Genomic DNA, 13,514 nt, shown 5'->3' with positions numbered 1-13,514 from the left:
AGTAGTTGTACTATATAGGGTGCCATTCTCTGGTCAAAAGTAGCTTGGGAAGCACTACTGCACAAAACAGCAACAGAAGGAGGATCCATTTGACAAATCCCTATATTGCCTCCCTATGAAGAGAGCATCTGTTGTTTTCTGCTTGGCCACAGACTTTGGTATTCATGTCAAAGACAGAAATAGTTTCACTGGGATGGTCAGAGATGACATTACATCACCGTAGGAAGTCTTCTAATCATCACTGCCTTGACCATATTAGGACAGTCTATTGTGGGCAGAGGTGACTGTGAACCCGATTACCATAGCAGGCATACAGTACAGTAGGGACCATCTGCAGTTTTCTGCTGACAGAAATTGTTTCAATGGGATGGTCAGAGATGACATTACATCATCACAGGAAGTCTTCTATCATCACTGCCTTGACCATATTAGGTAATTTTTTTTGCTGCTTGTATTAAAGAGTATAAATACAATGTATATGCAGTGGTGGGAAAAAGTACCCTGTCGTCATACTTGAGTTAAAGTAAAGATACCTTAATAGAAAACTCAAGTAAAAGTGAAAGTCGGCCAGTAAAATACTACTTGAGTAAAAGTATTTGGTTTTAAATATACTTAAGTATCAAAAGTAAAAGTACACATAATTTCAAATGTTTTTATTTACGTAAAGCCAGGGGCACACTCCAACACTCAGACATAATTTACAAACAAAGCTTGTCTGTTTAGTGAGTCCGCCAGATCAGAGGCAGTAGGGAGGACCAGGGATGTTCTCTGTTTAGTGAGTCCGCCAGATCAGAGGCAGTAGGGAGGACCAGGGATGACCTCTTGATAAGCGTGTGCATTAGACCATTTTCCTGTCCTGCTGTAACGCTCGTCGTGGGTGGAAGAAGAGGACCAAAATGCAGCGTGGTATGTGTCCATGTCAATATTTAACGAATCAACTGAACACTGAAAATACAAAATAACAACGTGAAAGACAGAAACGAAAACGAAACAGTTCTGTATGGTGCAGACACACAACAGAAAATAATCACCCACAAAACACAATGAAAAACAGGCTACCTAAATATGGCTCCCAATCAGAGATAACGACTGACACCTGCCTCTGATTGAGAACCATACTAGGCCAAACACATAGAAATCTACCAACAGAACAAAACATAGAAAAACAACATAGAATGCCCACCCCAACTCACGCCCTGACCAAACTAAAATAAAGACATAACATAGGAACTAAGGTCAGAACGTGACACCTGCTCAGCATTCAAAATGTAACAAGTACTTTTGGGTGTCAGGGGAATATGTATTGAGTAAAAAGTACACTACTTTCTTTAGGAATGTAGTGAAGTAAAAATAAAAGTAAAAGTTGTAAAAAAAAATTGAAATAGTAAAGTAAAGTACAGATACCCCCCCAAAAAACGATTTAAGTAGTACTTTAAAGTATTTTTACTTAAGTACTTTACACCACTGTGTATATGTAGAATTATTGTGTACAAATAATGTTATAATAACAACCTGATAGTCTTACAACTTCAGCTCCTTCAATGGTCCATTCATAAAATTCAGAGCCCACGAACTAGTCCTGTATATCTGACGTCATCACAGAACAACCCCTTCACTGACAAGTTCAATAAGACAAACCGATCTCTGGTTCAATGTCCATCTGAGCCGTTTGAAAAGTGAAGATGTACTTTAAAGAAGTGTTAATGAATGCGTTCACAGAGAATAAGAAAGCCCTGCTGTTGGCTGGGGGTGCTGGTCTTACTGTTGTCGGACTGGGACTTGGCTATAAGTATTTTCTCAAACCGGAGAAAGTTGTCCGTGTGGGAGTTGTGTCACAGCTGCTCATTCACCCATTGAAATCGGGGAAAGCCGTGTCCGTGGCCCTTGCAGAATGTCAACAGATTGGTTTGAAGTACGGTGAGCTACAAGATCGGTCAGTAGCATTTATTTTCATAACGATAAATTCATGTTCAGGAGTTTAGGCTAATGTTGGCCGACACCGCTTGAATTGGTGACACATGTTGACACAAGTGATTATCAATGATTTATAGGCGTCAGTACTACTTTTACCCAATGTTATGACCACATAGATCAGAAACGAGTGAATGGCCATTGCAGTTCTCGAGTGGACGGTTTATTGACTCCAAACTCACAGGCCACAGTCTGGCCGTAGCCTACGCCAGATAACTCTGATAAAAAACAATCACAGCTACTTACTCACTGTCAGGACATGAAAAGAGAGCGAACAATGCCAGCATGGCAATATAACAGATACGCAGTGTCCAGCGCCCTGCCCTTAAATACATGTCATTTTGTCCTTGAAACATTTAATTGATACTGTACAATTCTATTCAGTCCTATGGCGGAGTGCCAATATGGTCGACCAGAGGCTTCAAAGCCTCTCAAAGTCCATTACATGTTGCATCAGCAATCCAGGGTTTATTATCATTGGTGATTATCATGTTGAACAAATTGCATGTTTGCAATTTCACCCACGACTGCGTGGCCATGCACGCCTCCAGCTCAATCATCAAGTTTGCGGCTATTATAAACTGGTTACCAACGTCATTAGAGGCATTCCCAGCCGCGTCCTCAGAGCATGCGCAGACCAGCTGGCTGGTGTGTTTAMGGACATATTCAATCAATCCTTATCCCAGTCTGCTGTTCCCACATGCTTCAAGAGGGCCACCATTGTTCCTGTTCCCAAGAAAGCTAAGGTAACCACAACAACAAATTGCAAGTTTGTCCGTTTTTGAATCAGGAGGCCCCCCCACGTGTCGTCATCCAAACGTGTCATGAGGTCTTGTGGATATGCGTTGTAACCCCCCCCCCCCCCCCCCCCCCAGGCGTTTGCCACGCTCAGGACAGGTTCGTGACGTGGTTTTAAACCACCCCCCCCCCCCAGAGTTGCCAGGTCAAGCAAACATGTCTAAAACCAATGGCCACTGAAAAGCTGCACAAAAGGCCTGAAAACGAGCCCAATTATTTTATTTTCACAGCAAGAGAGGAGTTGCCATATTTTATACAATAAACCCCCTTTTTCCCCCCACAACGTTATCGAGCTAATTAAGAATGAATATCATAGTCATAGTAACAACTTTAGAAGCAACATTTGTGTTCCCTCAAAATAATAATTATTGCAAGCTTTGAAATGACATTATAAAGGAATTTCAATATGTGGCAAGAGAAAATATAATTTGCCCTTATTAAACTCGCCAGATCATTTTCCATTAACGAATGTCCGTTTAACTCGTTGACTGCTATGATTAAGCAATAAGGCACGAGGGGGTATGGTATATGGCCAATATACCACGGCTAAGGGCTGTTGTTATGCATGACACAACGTGGGGTGCCTGGATACAGCCGTTAGCCGTGGTATATTGGCCATATACCACAATCTCCGGGCTGCATTATTGATTATATTGGCCATATACCACAAACCTCCCGAGGTGCCTTATTGCTGTTATAAACTGGTTACCAATGTCATTAGAGCAGTGAAAATAAATGTTTTGTCATACCCATGGTATACGGTCTGATATACCATGGCTTTCAGCCAATCAGCATTCAGGGCTCTAACCAGGTTTATAATTGTAAATAAATCCCCTTTGCGCATGTGGATAGCTATAGATAAATCCGACAGGAGAGTTTGAGTGATGAAAGTTGGATAGAGGATCTCAAAATCTCACGAGCAAGAAACACATGGATGTTAAAAAAACATTTATTTTTTGGCTTTTTTTTCTGCCAATTGTGACGTTATTATGTGCCAGATTTTAAGACTACAAACCATTATAAAACGTCCCATTTGTGAGATTGACTTGTCATTTCAATAGGCATAGGCTATTGACTAAAATCTGGGTTTATGATTGTAATTCAGTTTTGCCATGGTTTAGAGTAGATAAAGGAAGGTAGCCTATAGCCTACAGGCCTACATCTAATTTCAGATAGTTTACAGTAACCTAGACAAGACAGTGTACCAGAACTTTTGGGAGTTTGTGCTACAGGGTGCAAATTTCTGTTTGTGCAAAGCTGTCATCGAGGCAAAGGGTGGTTACTTTGAAGAATCTCAAATATAAAATATATTTTGATTTGTTTAACACTTTTTTTGTTGTTTACTACATGATTCCATATGTGTTATTTCATAGTTTTGATGTCTTCACTATTATTCTACAATGCATAGAAAATAGTAAAAATAAAAAGAAACCCTAGAATGAGCAGCGCGTTCGTTCCAAACTTTTGATTGGTACTGTATGTAGATAGTTTTAGTGCCTAAAATAAGGGCGATAAATACATGTCAATAGCGACAGATACTTCAGAACAAACTTCCTTTTGGACTATCTGCGTATTCATAGTAGTAGAATCTGTTATTCAATGTGTTTCTATTGGCTAATAGCAGTAAGGACTGTCTGTGTATTCAATGTGTTTCTATTGGCTAATAGCAGTAAGGACTATCTTTATTCAATGTGTTTCTATTGCTGCAATAGCAGTAAGGACTATATGTTATTCAATGTGTTGCTATTGGTTAATAGCCAGTAAGGACTGTCTGTTATTCAATGCTGTTTCTAATTCGCCCTAATAGCAGTAAGGACTATCTGTTATTCAATGTGCTTTCTATTGGCTAATAGCAGTAAGGACTAGTCTGTATTCAATGTGTTTCTATTGGCTAATAGCAGTAAGCGACTTATCTGTTAATTCAACACTGTTAGCCCATGCGCTGTTCTATTGGCTAATAGCAGTAAGGACTATCTGTTGTTCATTGTAGTGAATCTGTTAAATGTGTTTCTATTGGCTAATAGCAGTAATGCCAAATTCAATGTTTCACCTAATAAGGTTATGTATTCGTTGACACCTTAAGGGGTCTTAAAATTCAAAGTCAAATAGTCATACCAAGGATAATTTAGCTAACTTAAAACAATTACATATGTTAGCTTAGAACCCATCCCCCCTACCCTTGCTTAGACTCAAGGGTTAAAGGTTAACTACACCCAAAAATCAAAATTTCTCAGATTTTCCCCAGACCTCATGGTGTGGTTTAAGCGTTGTTGTGGACTTAAAATATCAAATTTGGTTGTTTTTCTATTTAGAAAAGTGTGATTCTTGTTTTAGAAAACCTGAAAAAAGAGAAATCCAAAACCTTGAAAAATGAAACCTACATTTATTTTTGAAGATAACATGGGCTATTTCCTTCATTTTTGTTTTTAATAAAATACATAATTTGAAGAACAAACATCATTGTGGCAATTCATATCTTGTAGTAAAACTGTATATAACACTTTCATCTCAAGAGAACAGACTAAATATTAACGGATAAATGTTCTCTTACTTAGAAAATAGTCTTAGTTATATAGGTCTAGACAATATCCAAAACTAACAATACATAGAATTTATACCATTTCAGTCATTTTAAATTGTAACATTGTGTCTTTCTTTCTACACAACATCACAACAAATGCTTCCAATCTGGCTAGGTGAACTCGATAAAGTTTTCAATCATTTCACTGTGTATTTCAGATAAAATCAATGCATTAGAATGTTCCAGAATAAAGCTTTACGCTGTAAACATATTGGATCTGTGTTAAGTAACAGACTGCTGCTTTACACTGTAAACATATTGGATCTGTATTAAGTAACAGACTGCAGCTTTACACTGTAAACACATTGGATCTGTTTTCAATAACAGACTGCAGCTTTACACTGTAAACATATTGGATCTGTATTAAGTAACAGACTGCTGCTTTACACTGTAAAACATATTGGATCTGTATTAAGTAACAGACTGCAGCTTTACACTGTAAACATATTGGATCTGTATTATGTAACAGACTGCAGCTTTACACTGTAAACATATTGGATCTGGTATTACAGTACAGACTGCTGCTTTACACTGTAAACATATTGGATCTGTATTAAGTAACAGACTGCTGCTTTACTCTGCAGCGTGGCGTGTTTCAGTGCTGCGTAGGACTGGGAAATACTCAGAAAGTATTCAGACCCCTTGACTTTTTCCAGATTTTGTTACATTACAGCTTAATTCTAGAATGGATGAAATAGTTTCTTTCCCCCTCGTCAATCTACACACAATACCCCATAATGGGAGGTGAGGGCACTCGGATTGTGGCGTCAGGAAAACAACCTCTCACTCAACGTCAACAAAACAAAGGAGATGATCGTGGACTTCAGGAAACAGCAGAAGGAGCACCCCCCGATCCACATCAAACGGGACAGTACTGGAGAAGATGGAAAGTTAAGTTCCTCGACGTACAGTAGACATCACGGACAAACTGAAATGGTCCACCCACACAGAGAGTGTGGTGAAGGCGGCACAACAGCGCCTCTTAAACCTCTGGAGGCTGAAGAAATTTGGCTTGTCACTCAAAACACTCACAAACTTCTACAGAAGCACAATTGAGAGCATCCTTTTACTGAGGAGTGGCTTCCGTCTGGCCACTCTACCATAAAGGCCTGATTGGTGGAGTGCTGCAGAGATGGTTGTCCTTCTTGAAGGTTCTACCATCTCCACAGAGGAACTCTGGAGCTCTGTCAGACTGACCCTGACTGTGGCCCTTTTCCCCCGATTGCTCAGTTTGGCCGGGCGGCCAGCTCTAGGAAGAGTCTTGGTGGTTCCAAACTTCTTCCATTTAAGAAGGATGGAGGCCACTGTGTTCTTGGGGACCTTCAAAGCTGCAGAAATGTTTTGGTGCCCTTCCCCAGATCTGTGCCTCGACATAATCCTGTCTCTGAGCTCTACGGACAATTCCGTCGACCTTATTGCTTGGTTTTTGCTCTGACACGCACTGTCAACTGTGGGACCTTAAATAGACAGGTGTGTGTCTTTCCAAATCATGTCCAATCCACCGGTGGACTCCAATCAAGTTGTAGAAACATCTGAAGGATGATCAATGGAAACAGGATGCACCTGAGTTCAACTTAGAGTCTCATATCAAAGGGTCTGAATACTTATGTAAACAAGGTATTATTATTTATTTTTTATACATTTGTAAAAATGTCTAAAAACCTGTTTTCGCTTTGTCATTATAGGGTATTGTGTCCATTTTATTCAATTTTAGAATAAGGCTGTAAAATAACAAAATGTGGAAAAAGTCAAAGGGTCTGAATACTTTCTGAATGCACTGTATATCGGAATTCATTCAAATGTATGTTTTTGTACGATATTACAAATGCCTGTATCGCAAGAATCAAGATTTTGTTCTTTTTAGTTTTTCTGGGTGTTTACGTCCGCTTGTTCTCATGCTGTCTTTTTTGGTCTCGTCTCCTTCGCTCCTCAGTGCACCTTCACATTTACACCAGAGATCAGAATATAATGACAAGATGGTCTCGTCTCCTTCACTCCTCAGTGCACCTTCACATTTACACCAGAGATCAGAATATAATGACAAGATGCTCATGTCTCTCTGCCCAAAGGAGGGAAGGCAGGCGACAAGCTTCTTGACTTTTTTCTTTCTTTCTTCTGCACATTTTAGACTTTTATTGTAACCAGCACAAGGTGCACCTCTGTAAGTATCATGCTGTTTAATCAGCTTCTTGATATACCACACCTGTCAGGTGGATGGATTATCTTGGCAAAAGAGAAATGTTCACTAAAAGGGATGTAAACAAATCCGTGCACAACATTTGAGAGAAAAGCTTTTTGTGGAATGGAACATTTCTGTGATTTTTTATTTCAGCTCATGAAACATGGGACCAACACTTTACATGTTGCGTTTATATTCAGTGTACAGTACCAGTCAAAAGTTTGGACACACTCATTCCAGGGTTTTCTTTATTTTTTTACTATTTTCTACATTGTAGAATAATAGTGAAGACATCAAAACTATGAAATAACACATATGGAATCATGTAGTAACCAAAAAAGTGTTAAACAAATCAAAATAGGTGCGCCAGTGATGGTGGGGTACGATTGTGAGATGACCACCTGACGGATGGTCAACTCGGTCAGGACGGTGACAACAGACATACATGATCTAAGATGTAAGAAAACAAGGAAAGACAGCTGTCGAGGTTCACATTAGAGAACTGATTAACTCCATTCTTGTCTGGGACATTATATGCTTACTACAGACAAGTGGTTAAAATGAGAAAGACATTTTCCTGGCCCTGAATAATATGCACTTTAGTGGGATCAATCAATCAAATGAGGGAAGATGGAAGAACTCGATTGGGTCTGAGTTTAGTGAATACTCATTTTATCTGACCTATTTTAGAGCGACACATAAAAGCTTAAGAATTAAAGAGAGTTTTTCTCAAAAAAAAACTCTACGGAAAAAAACAGATGAATTTTTTCCCCTGCCAAACCTACAAACGTATTTTCCCAAGAAAAACAGTTTCCTAGATGCAAAAAAAGTGAGGTAATTGAGTCATCAAAACCAAATACAAATTTTTCAATTTTTCAAAAATCAGATCAAGACTTTTGAGAAATGTATTTTCAACTTTCACCTCACTGGTGCTTCTGCTCACTACAATCTGTGCCGAAAAAGTTTAATGTTTTTAATTATCACACTCAGACAGTGATTCATTTTCATTATTGATCTGTATGCTATTATTCAGGGCTCTTGTAATTACCAGATGTGTTTCAGCGTTTTGAAAGGCTAGTAATTTGTATTCTGTCTGTCACCAGGAAGTGTCTAAATCGCTGCTGGTTCACACTCACTACGCCCTCATACCAGGATCAATAGTGGTATTTTCACAGTCACACGTGCTGAATTGTTTCTCAAATGGAATCTTTTCAGACGCTAAACACTGGCTTACACGTATGTAACAATGCTGTTTTGTGTAGTTTTGATATGTGAACAACTTTCTCTTAAACTGATGAAAACTCAGATGTCTTCAGTTCAAAATGATAGCATAACAGAGTTGTCGTAATACATTATGACATTGATCTCCACTGTAGGTAATGCTTGTTTCACCTCAATCTCTTCTACAAATGTGACTGATTGATTGACAGTTGAGTGTACAGTGGGCATAACATTCTAGCATCCTCACTGTCCTTGAAGTAGAACAGTATAAATAACTTTTGAATTATTTATATACTTCAAATTCACGCAATGAAACAGTGATAGAAACAGTGTGTGAGTCCTGGTGTGTCCAGACCAGTCCTCTCTATGTCCGCTTTCTGGTGGGCGGTGTCTGTGGTTCCAGCTAGGAATTCCATAAAATCATTCTGTCTGGATGTCAATACCAAAAGCATGGAATGGTGGACGGCCATGAGAGAGAGGTAATAAAGAGCCAGTGGTGACGAAGCAGCAGACTCACACAGAGATGACTCTGGGGCCCCGTTCTGAATGATTATCCGCGTCCTCAGCTTGCCCTGACTGTCCATACAAGTGTCAATATTGAATCATACAGCAGATGCTTTTACACCAATGACAGAACGGTAAGGGGAGGGAAGCAATGTTTCCTTGATACATTTTGTGTTAGAGGAAGAATTCCTTTGGAGGTCTTTTGAGAGAAGAAAAAAATAAGTCTTCCTCATTGATACTGAACAATTGTTTCAATTTGCATTCTGTTAGGTTGCACACCCGTGAGCCCAGTCTTCTCCCTTCCCTTACTAACTTGTATCGTCTCTCATCTCTGCCTGTTCTGTCTTGTTGTCTCTTTCATGCTCTTTGGCTCTCATCTTTTTGCTCTCTCTGGACTCACATAATAGACTCGTCACCAGGGAGGGGTCTCCATAGTAATTCCTTAGGCTCATTATACTCCCTATTGATATGTCTTTTTTGGTGGCCTCTTCACCATTTGAAGGTACCTGATCAGTCCAGGCAGCGCTCAAACAACTGACGTGCTGAGTGCAAAAGCAACATTTATAGGAAGGAGCTGATGACCTTGGAGTGGAGGTTTAACTTCGGAACTGTGCTTTTCTTACGAACCACCACTAGGCCTATATCTATTGTTACCCTGTGGGAAGAGAGGAGGGAATGGTTCATTGTTATATTGGTAGGGGGGAGGGGTGAGTGGCTGGAGGTAGCAGCCTGAACACTGCTGTTTTTCAGATAGTCATATCCATACCGGGTGACAACACTGTCAAACACAGATGCTTTGCAGCGCCTGCCTGAAGTGTATGTGTCTTTTCAAGGAGATGCAGCATTTGGGGGGAAAATTCAAGACATGGAATCGATTGATGAGTTTCTTTGGCAACGCCCGACTCAGGAGCGGATGTACTTTCTGACACAATATATTACAATGGCACACGTCGGATTTTAAGAAAAGTAGCCTGTATTCTTCCGATCTCGTGGAAAATTCCATGACTGCGAGTACGCACTAACAAATCATTTGGGCCTTGGAGACCTCTATAATCAAAATCTTTACATTAGAGTATGTTTCAAGTAATCTAATTATCAAATCTTATTATGGTGGATATTTTTTCAAACAGTACCAATGTCTGAACATGTTTGCTACATGTATTAGATAATCAATATAAGAGTTATACCTCATATCTATGTATAACTTTATTAGCGATTGACTTAATGGAGATCACTTGGGACAGTAACCACAGTCTTAATAGTAATGACTGTGACCTGGGTTGTTTCGGTCTTTGCCTTATTTGAGCCGTTCTTGCCATAATATGGACTTGGTCTTTTACAAAATAAGAACAGGAAGTGTCTAAACTTCTTTCTGGTCTGTGTTCAGCAAGGTTTTCGACCGTTCCTCGGCGTCGCCTTCGGCAGGCCGAAGTTGAACCTTTTTCTGTTGACGGCGCGCGTTTAGGGCATTCTGGTTGGCCGAGCGGGTTTCCTTCTTGGCCCCGAACAGCCGGTTTGCCTCTGTTGCCGCCAGCGAGTTTCGACTTATTGTTGGCCGCGACGAGTTTTGCCCTTTGTGCCGAAGAAGAGTTTAGACACTTTCTGTGAGACGAACGAGTTAACATTGTTGACCAGAAGAAAGAGTTTAGAACCCTTCTGGTGACCGAAGAAAGTTTAGGACACTTCTGTTGACCCGAGAGTTTAGACATTCTGTGGGACACAGACAGAAGAGTTGATACATTCTGTTGGCACGACAGAAAGTTTAGACCTTACTGTTGGAAGACAGAAGAGTTTTAGACAGTTTCCTGTTAAAGACGACAGACACGAAGATGTTTTAGACTTCCTGTTGACCATCTGTATGTGACAGAAGATGTTGTACATCTTGTTGAAAGAGGAAGAGTTTAGCACACTCTGTTGACCGGCCGAAAGGTTTAGTCTTCTGTGCCAGAAGAGAGAGTTTTGACACTTCGCTGTTGAACAGACTGAAAGAAAGTTCAGTACTTCTGTCTGTGTCAGAACATCTTCATTGTGAACAGACGCAGAGTGTGATCACCTTCTGTTGACAGCAGAGAGAGTTTAGACATTCTGCTGACACAGACAGAAGAGTTTAGACAACATTCTGTTTGGCACAGACAGAAGAGTTTAGACCGTCCTGCACTTGGGATACTAAGGATATCTGTTGTACAGTAGATGTGTTTACGACACGTCAACTGCTAGGGAAGTGATCTAAGACGCATAGCTATGTTTGTTAGTATCACTGTGTTCTGTTAAAGCACAAGACAAGGGAAGAAGTTTTAGGTGTCTAACAACCTTCTCTGCTGATCCGATGTCATGGGGAGTCTTTTCGAGACCAACGCGCGGACGCTGAGTCGCATGACAGAAAAGATAGCTCTTTAGTAGCTCTGTGTCTGTTAGATCACAGCAAGGGCGAAGTTCGGTCGTTTTGCTTAAGCACGCCGCTTTTCGGACCCCTCTTCCTTGCTGGGACTGGGCGACGCGTTTGACCTGCTTCGCTTGGTTGACAGGAAGGAGTGATGTAGGTCTAACCATTACTGTTCTTGTTTCCTATTTCTGTCTGTGTCAACAGGAAGTGTTACTTAACTAATCTTGTCTGTGTAACAGGAAGTGTCAAATGTCTTTACATGTCTTTCTGTCTGGTGTCAAGAAGGAGTGTCTAAACTCCTTCTTGTCATGGTCAACAGGAAGTCGTCAAACTAACTGTTCTGTCTGTGTCTACAGGAAAGTGTCTAACCTCTTCCTGTCTGTGTCAACAGGAAGTGTCTAAACTCTTCTGTCTGTGTCAACAGGAGTGTCTAAACTCTTCTGTCTGTTCAACAGGAAGTGTCTAAACTCTTCTGTCTGTGTCACAGAAGTGTCTAAACTCATTCGGTGTCTGTGTCAGCAGGAAGTGTCTAAACTCTTCTGTCTGTGTCACAGGAAGTGTCTAACTCTTCTGTCTGTGTCACGAGGAAGTGTTCTAAACTCTTCTGTCTGTGTCAGCAGGAAAGTGGTCTAAACTTTCTGTCTGTCAACAGGAAGTGTCTAAACTTCTTCGTGGGAAGGAGTGTCTTAAACTCCTTCTGTCTGTGTCAAGCAGGAAGTGTCTTAACTTTTCTGTCTGTGTGAGAGGAGTGTCCTAAACTCTCTTCTGTCTGTTCAGCAGGAATGTCTAAACTCTTCTGTCTGTGTCAACAGGAAAGTGGTCTAAAACTGCTTCTGTTTGTGTCAACAGGAAGTGTCTAAACTCTTCTGTCTGTGTCAACAGGAGTGTCCTAAACTCTCTCTGTCTGTGTCAGCAATGGACGTGTCTAAACCTATTCTGTCTGTGTCAGCAGGAAGTGTCCTAAACTCTTATGTCTGTGTCAACCGAGAAGTGCTTAACTCTTCTGTCTGTGTCGCAAAGTGTCTAAACTCTTCTGTCTTGTCAGCAGGACGTGTCAACTCTATCTGTCTGTGGCCAACAGGAGTGTCTAACTCTTCTGTCTGTGTCAACAAGGAAGTGTCTAAACTTCTCTGTCTGTGTCAGCAGGAAGTGTTAAACTCTTCTGTCTGTGTCAACCAGGAAGTGTCTACTCTTCTGTCTGTGGTCAGCAGGAAGGTTGTCTAAACTCTTCTGTCTGTGTCAACAGGAAGTGTTCAACTCTTCTGTCTGTGTCAACAGGAAGTGCTCTAAACTCTTCTGTCTGTGTCAACAGGAAGTGTCCTAAACTCTTCTGTTGTGTCAACAGGAAAGTGTCTAAAACCTTCTGTCTGTGTCAGCAGGAAGTGTGTCAAACTCTTTCTGTCGTGTCACAGGAAGTGTCTAAACTCTTCTGTCGTGTGTCAACAGGAAGTGTCTAACTCTTCTGTCTGTGTCAGCAGGAATGTGTTAACTCTTCGTCTGTGTCAAGGAAGTGTCTAAACTCTTCTGTCTGTGTCAACAGGACGTTCTAAACTCTTCTGTCGTGTCACAGGACGTGTCTAAACTCTTCTGTCTGTGTCAACAGGAAGTGTCTAAACTCTTCTGTCTGTGTAACAGGAAGTGTCTAAACTCTCTTCTGTTGTGTCAAACAGGAAGTGTTAAACTCTTCTTGTTGTGTCAACAGGAAGTTGTCTAAAACTCTTCTGTCTGTGTCAACCAGGAAGTGTCTAAACTTTCTGTCTGTGCAACAGGAGTGTCTAAACTCTTCTGTCTGTGTCAACAGGAAGTGTCTAAACTCTTCTGTCTGTGTAGAAGGAAGTGGTCTAAACTCTCTGTCTGTGTCAACAGGAAGTTGTCTT

At 40.6% G+C, this 13,514-nt stretch overlaps 1 protein-coding gene across 1 annotated transcript in view; it reads left to right on the top strand.

Moving 5' to 3' along the window:
- Positions 1-1,593: 1,593 nt before the first annotated feature.
- Positions 1,594-13,514, top strand: part of LOC112077446 (mitochondrial amidoxime-reducing component 1-like) — a 19,290-nt gene continuing 7,369 nt past the window's right edge. Inside the window, 1 exon segment of the mRNA XM_024143958.2 lies at positions 1,594-1,933. Within this exon segment, the coding sequence (XP_023999726.1) occupies positions 1,683-1,933 (251 nt within the window). The 5' untranslated portion in view covers positions 1,594-1,682.

Source organism: Salvelinus sp. IW2-2015, unplaced genomic scaffold (assembly GCF_002910315.2).
Source record: "Salvelinus sp. IW2-2015 unplaced genomic scaffold, ASM291031v2 Un_scaffold4573, whole genome shotgun sequence".
In the NCBI taxonomy this organism is placed as follows: domain Eukaryota; kingdom Metazoa; phylum Chordata; class Actinopteri; order Salmoniformes; family Salmonidae; genus Salvelinus; species Salvelinus sp. IW2-2015.
Note: the sequence above shows the minus strand (reverse complement) of the source record. Positions and strands in the feature narration are given on the sequence as shown.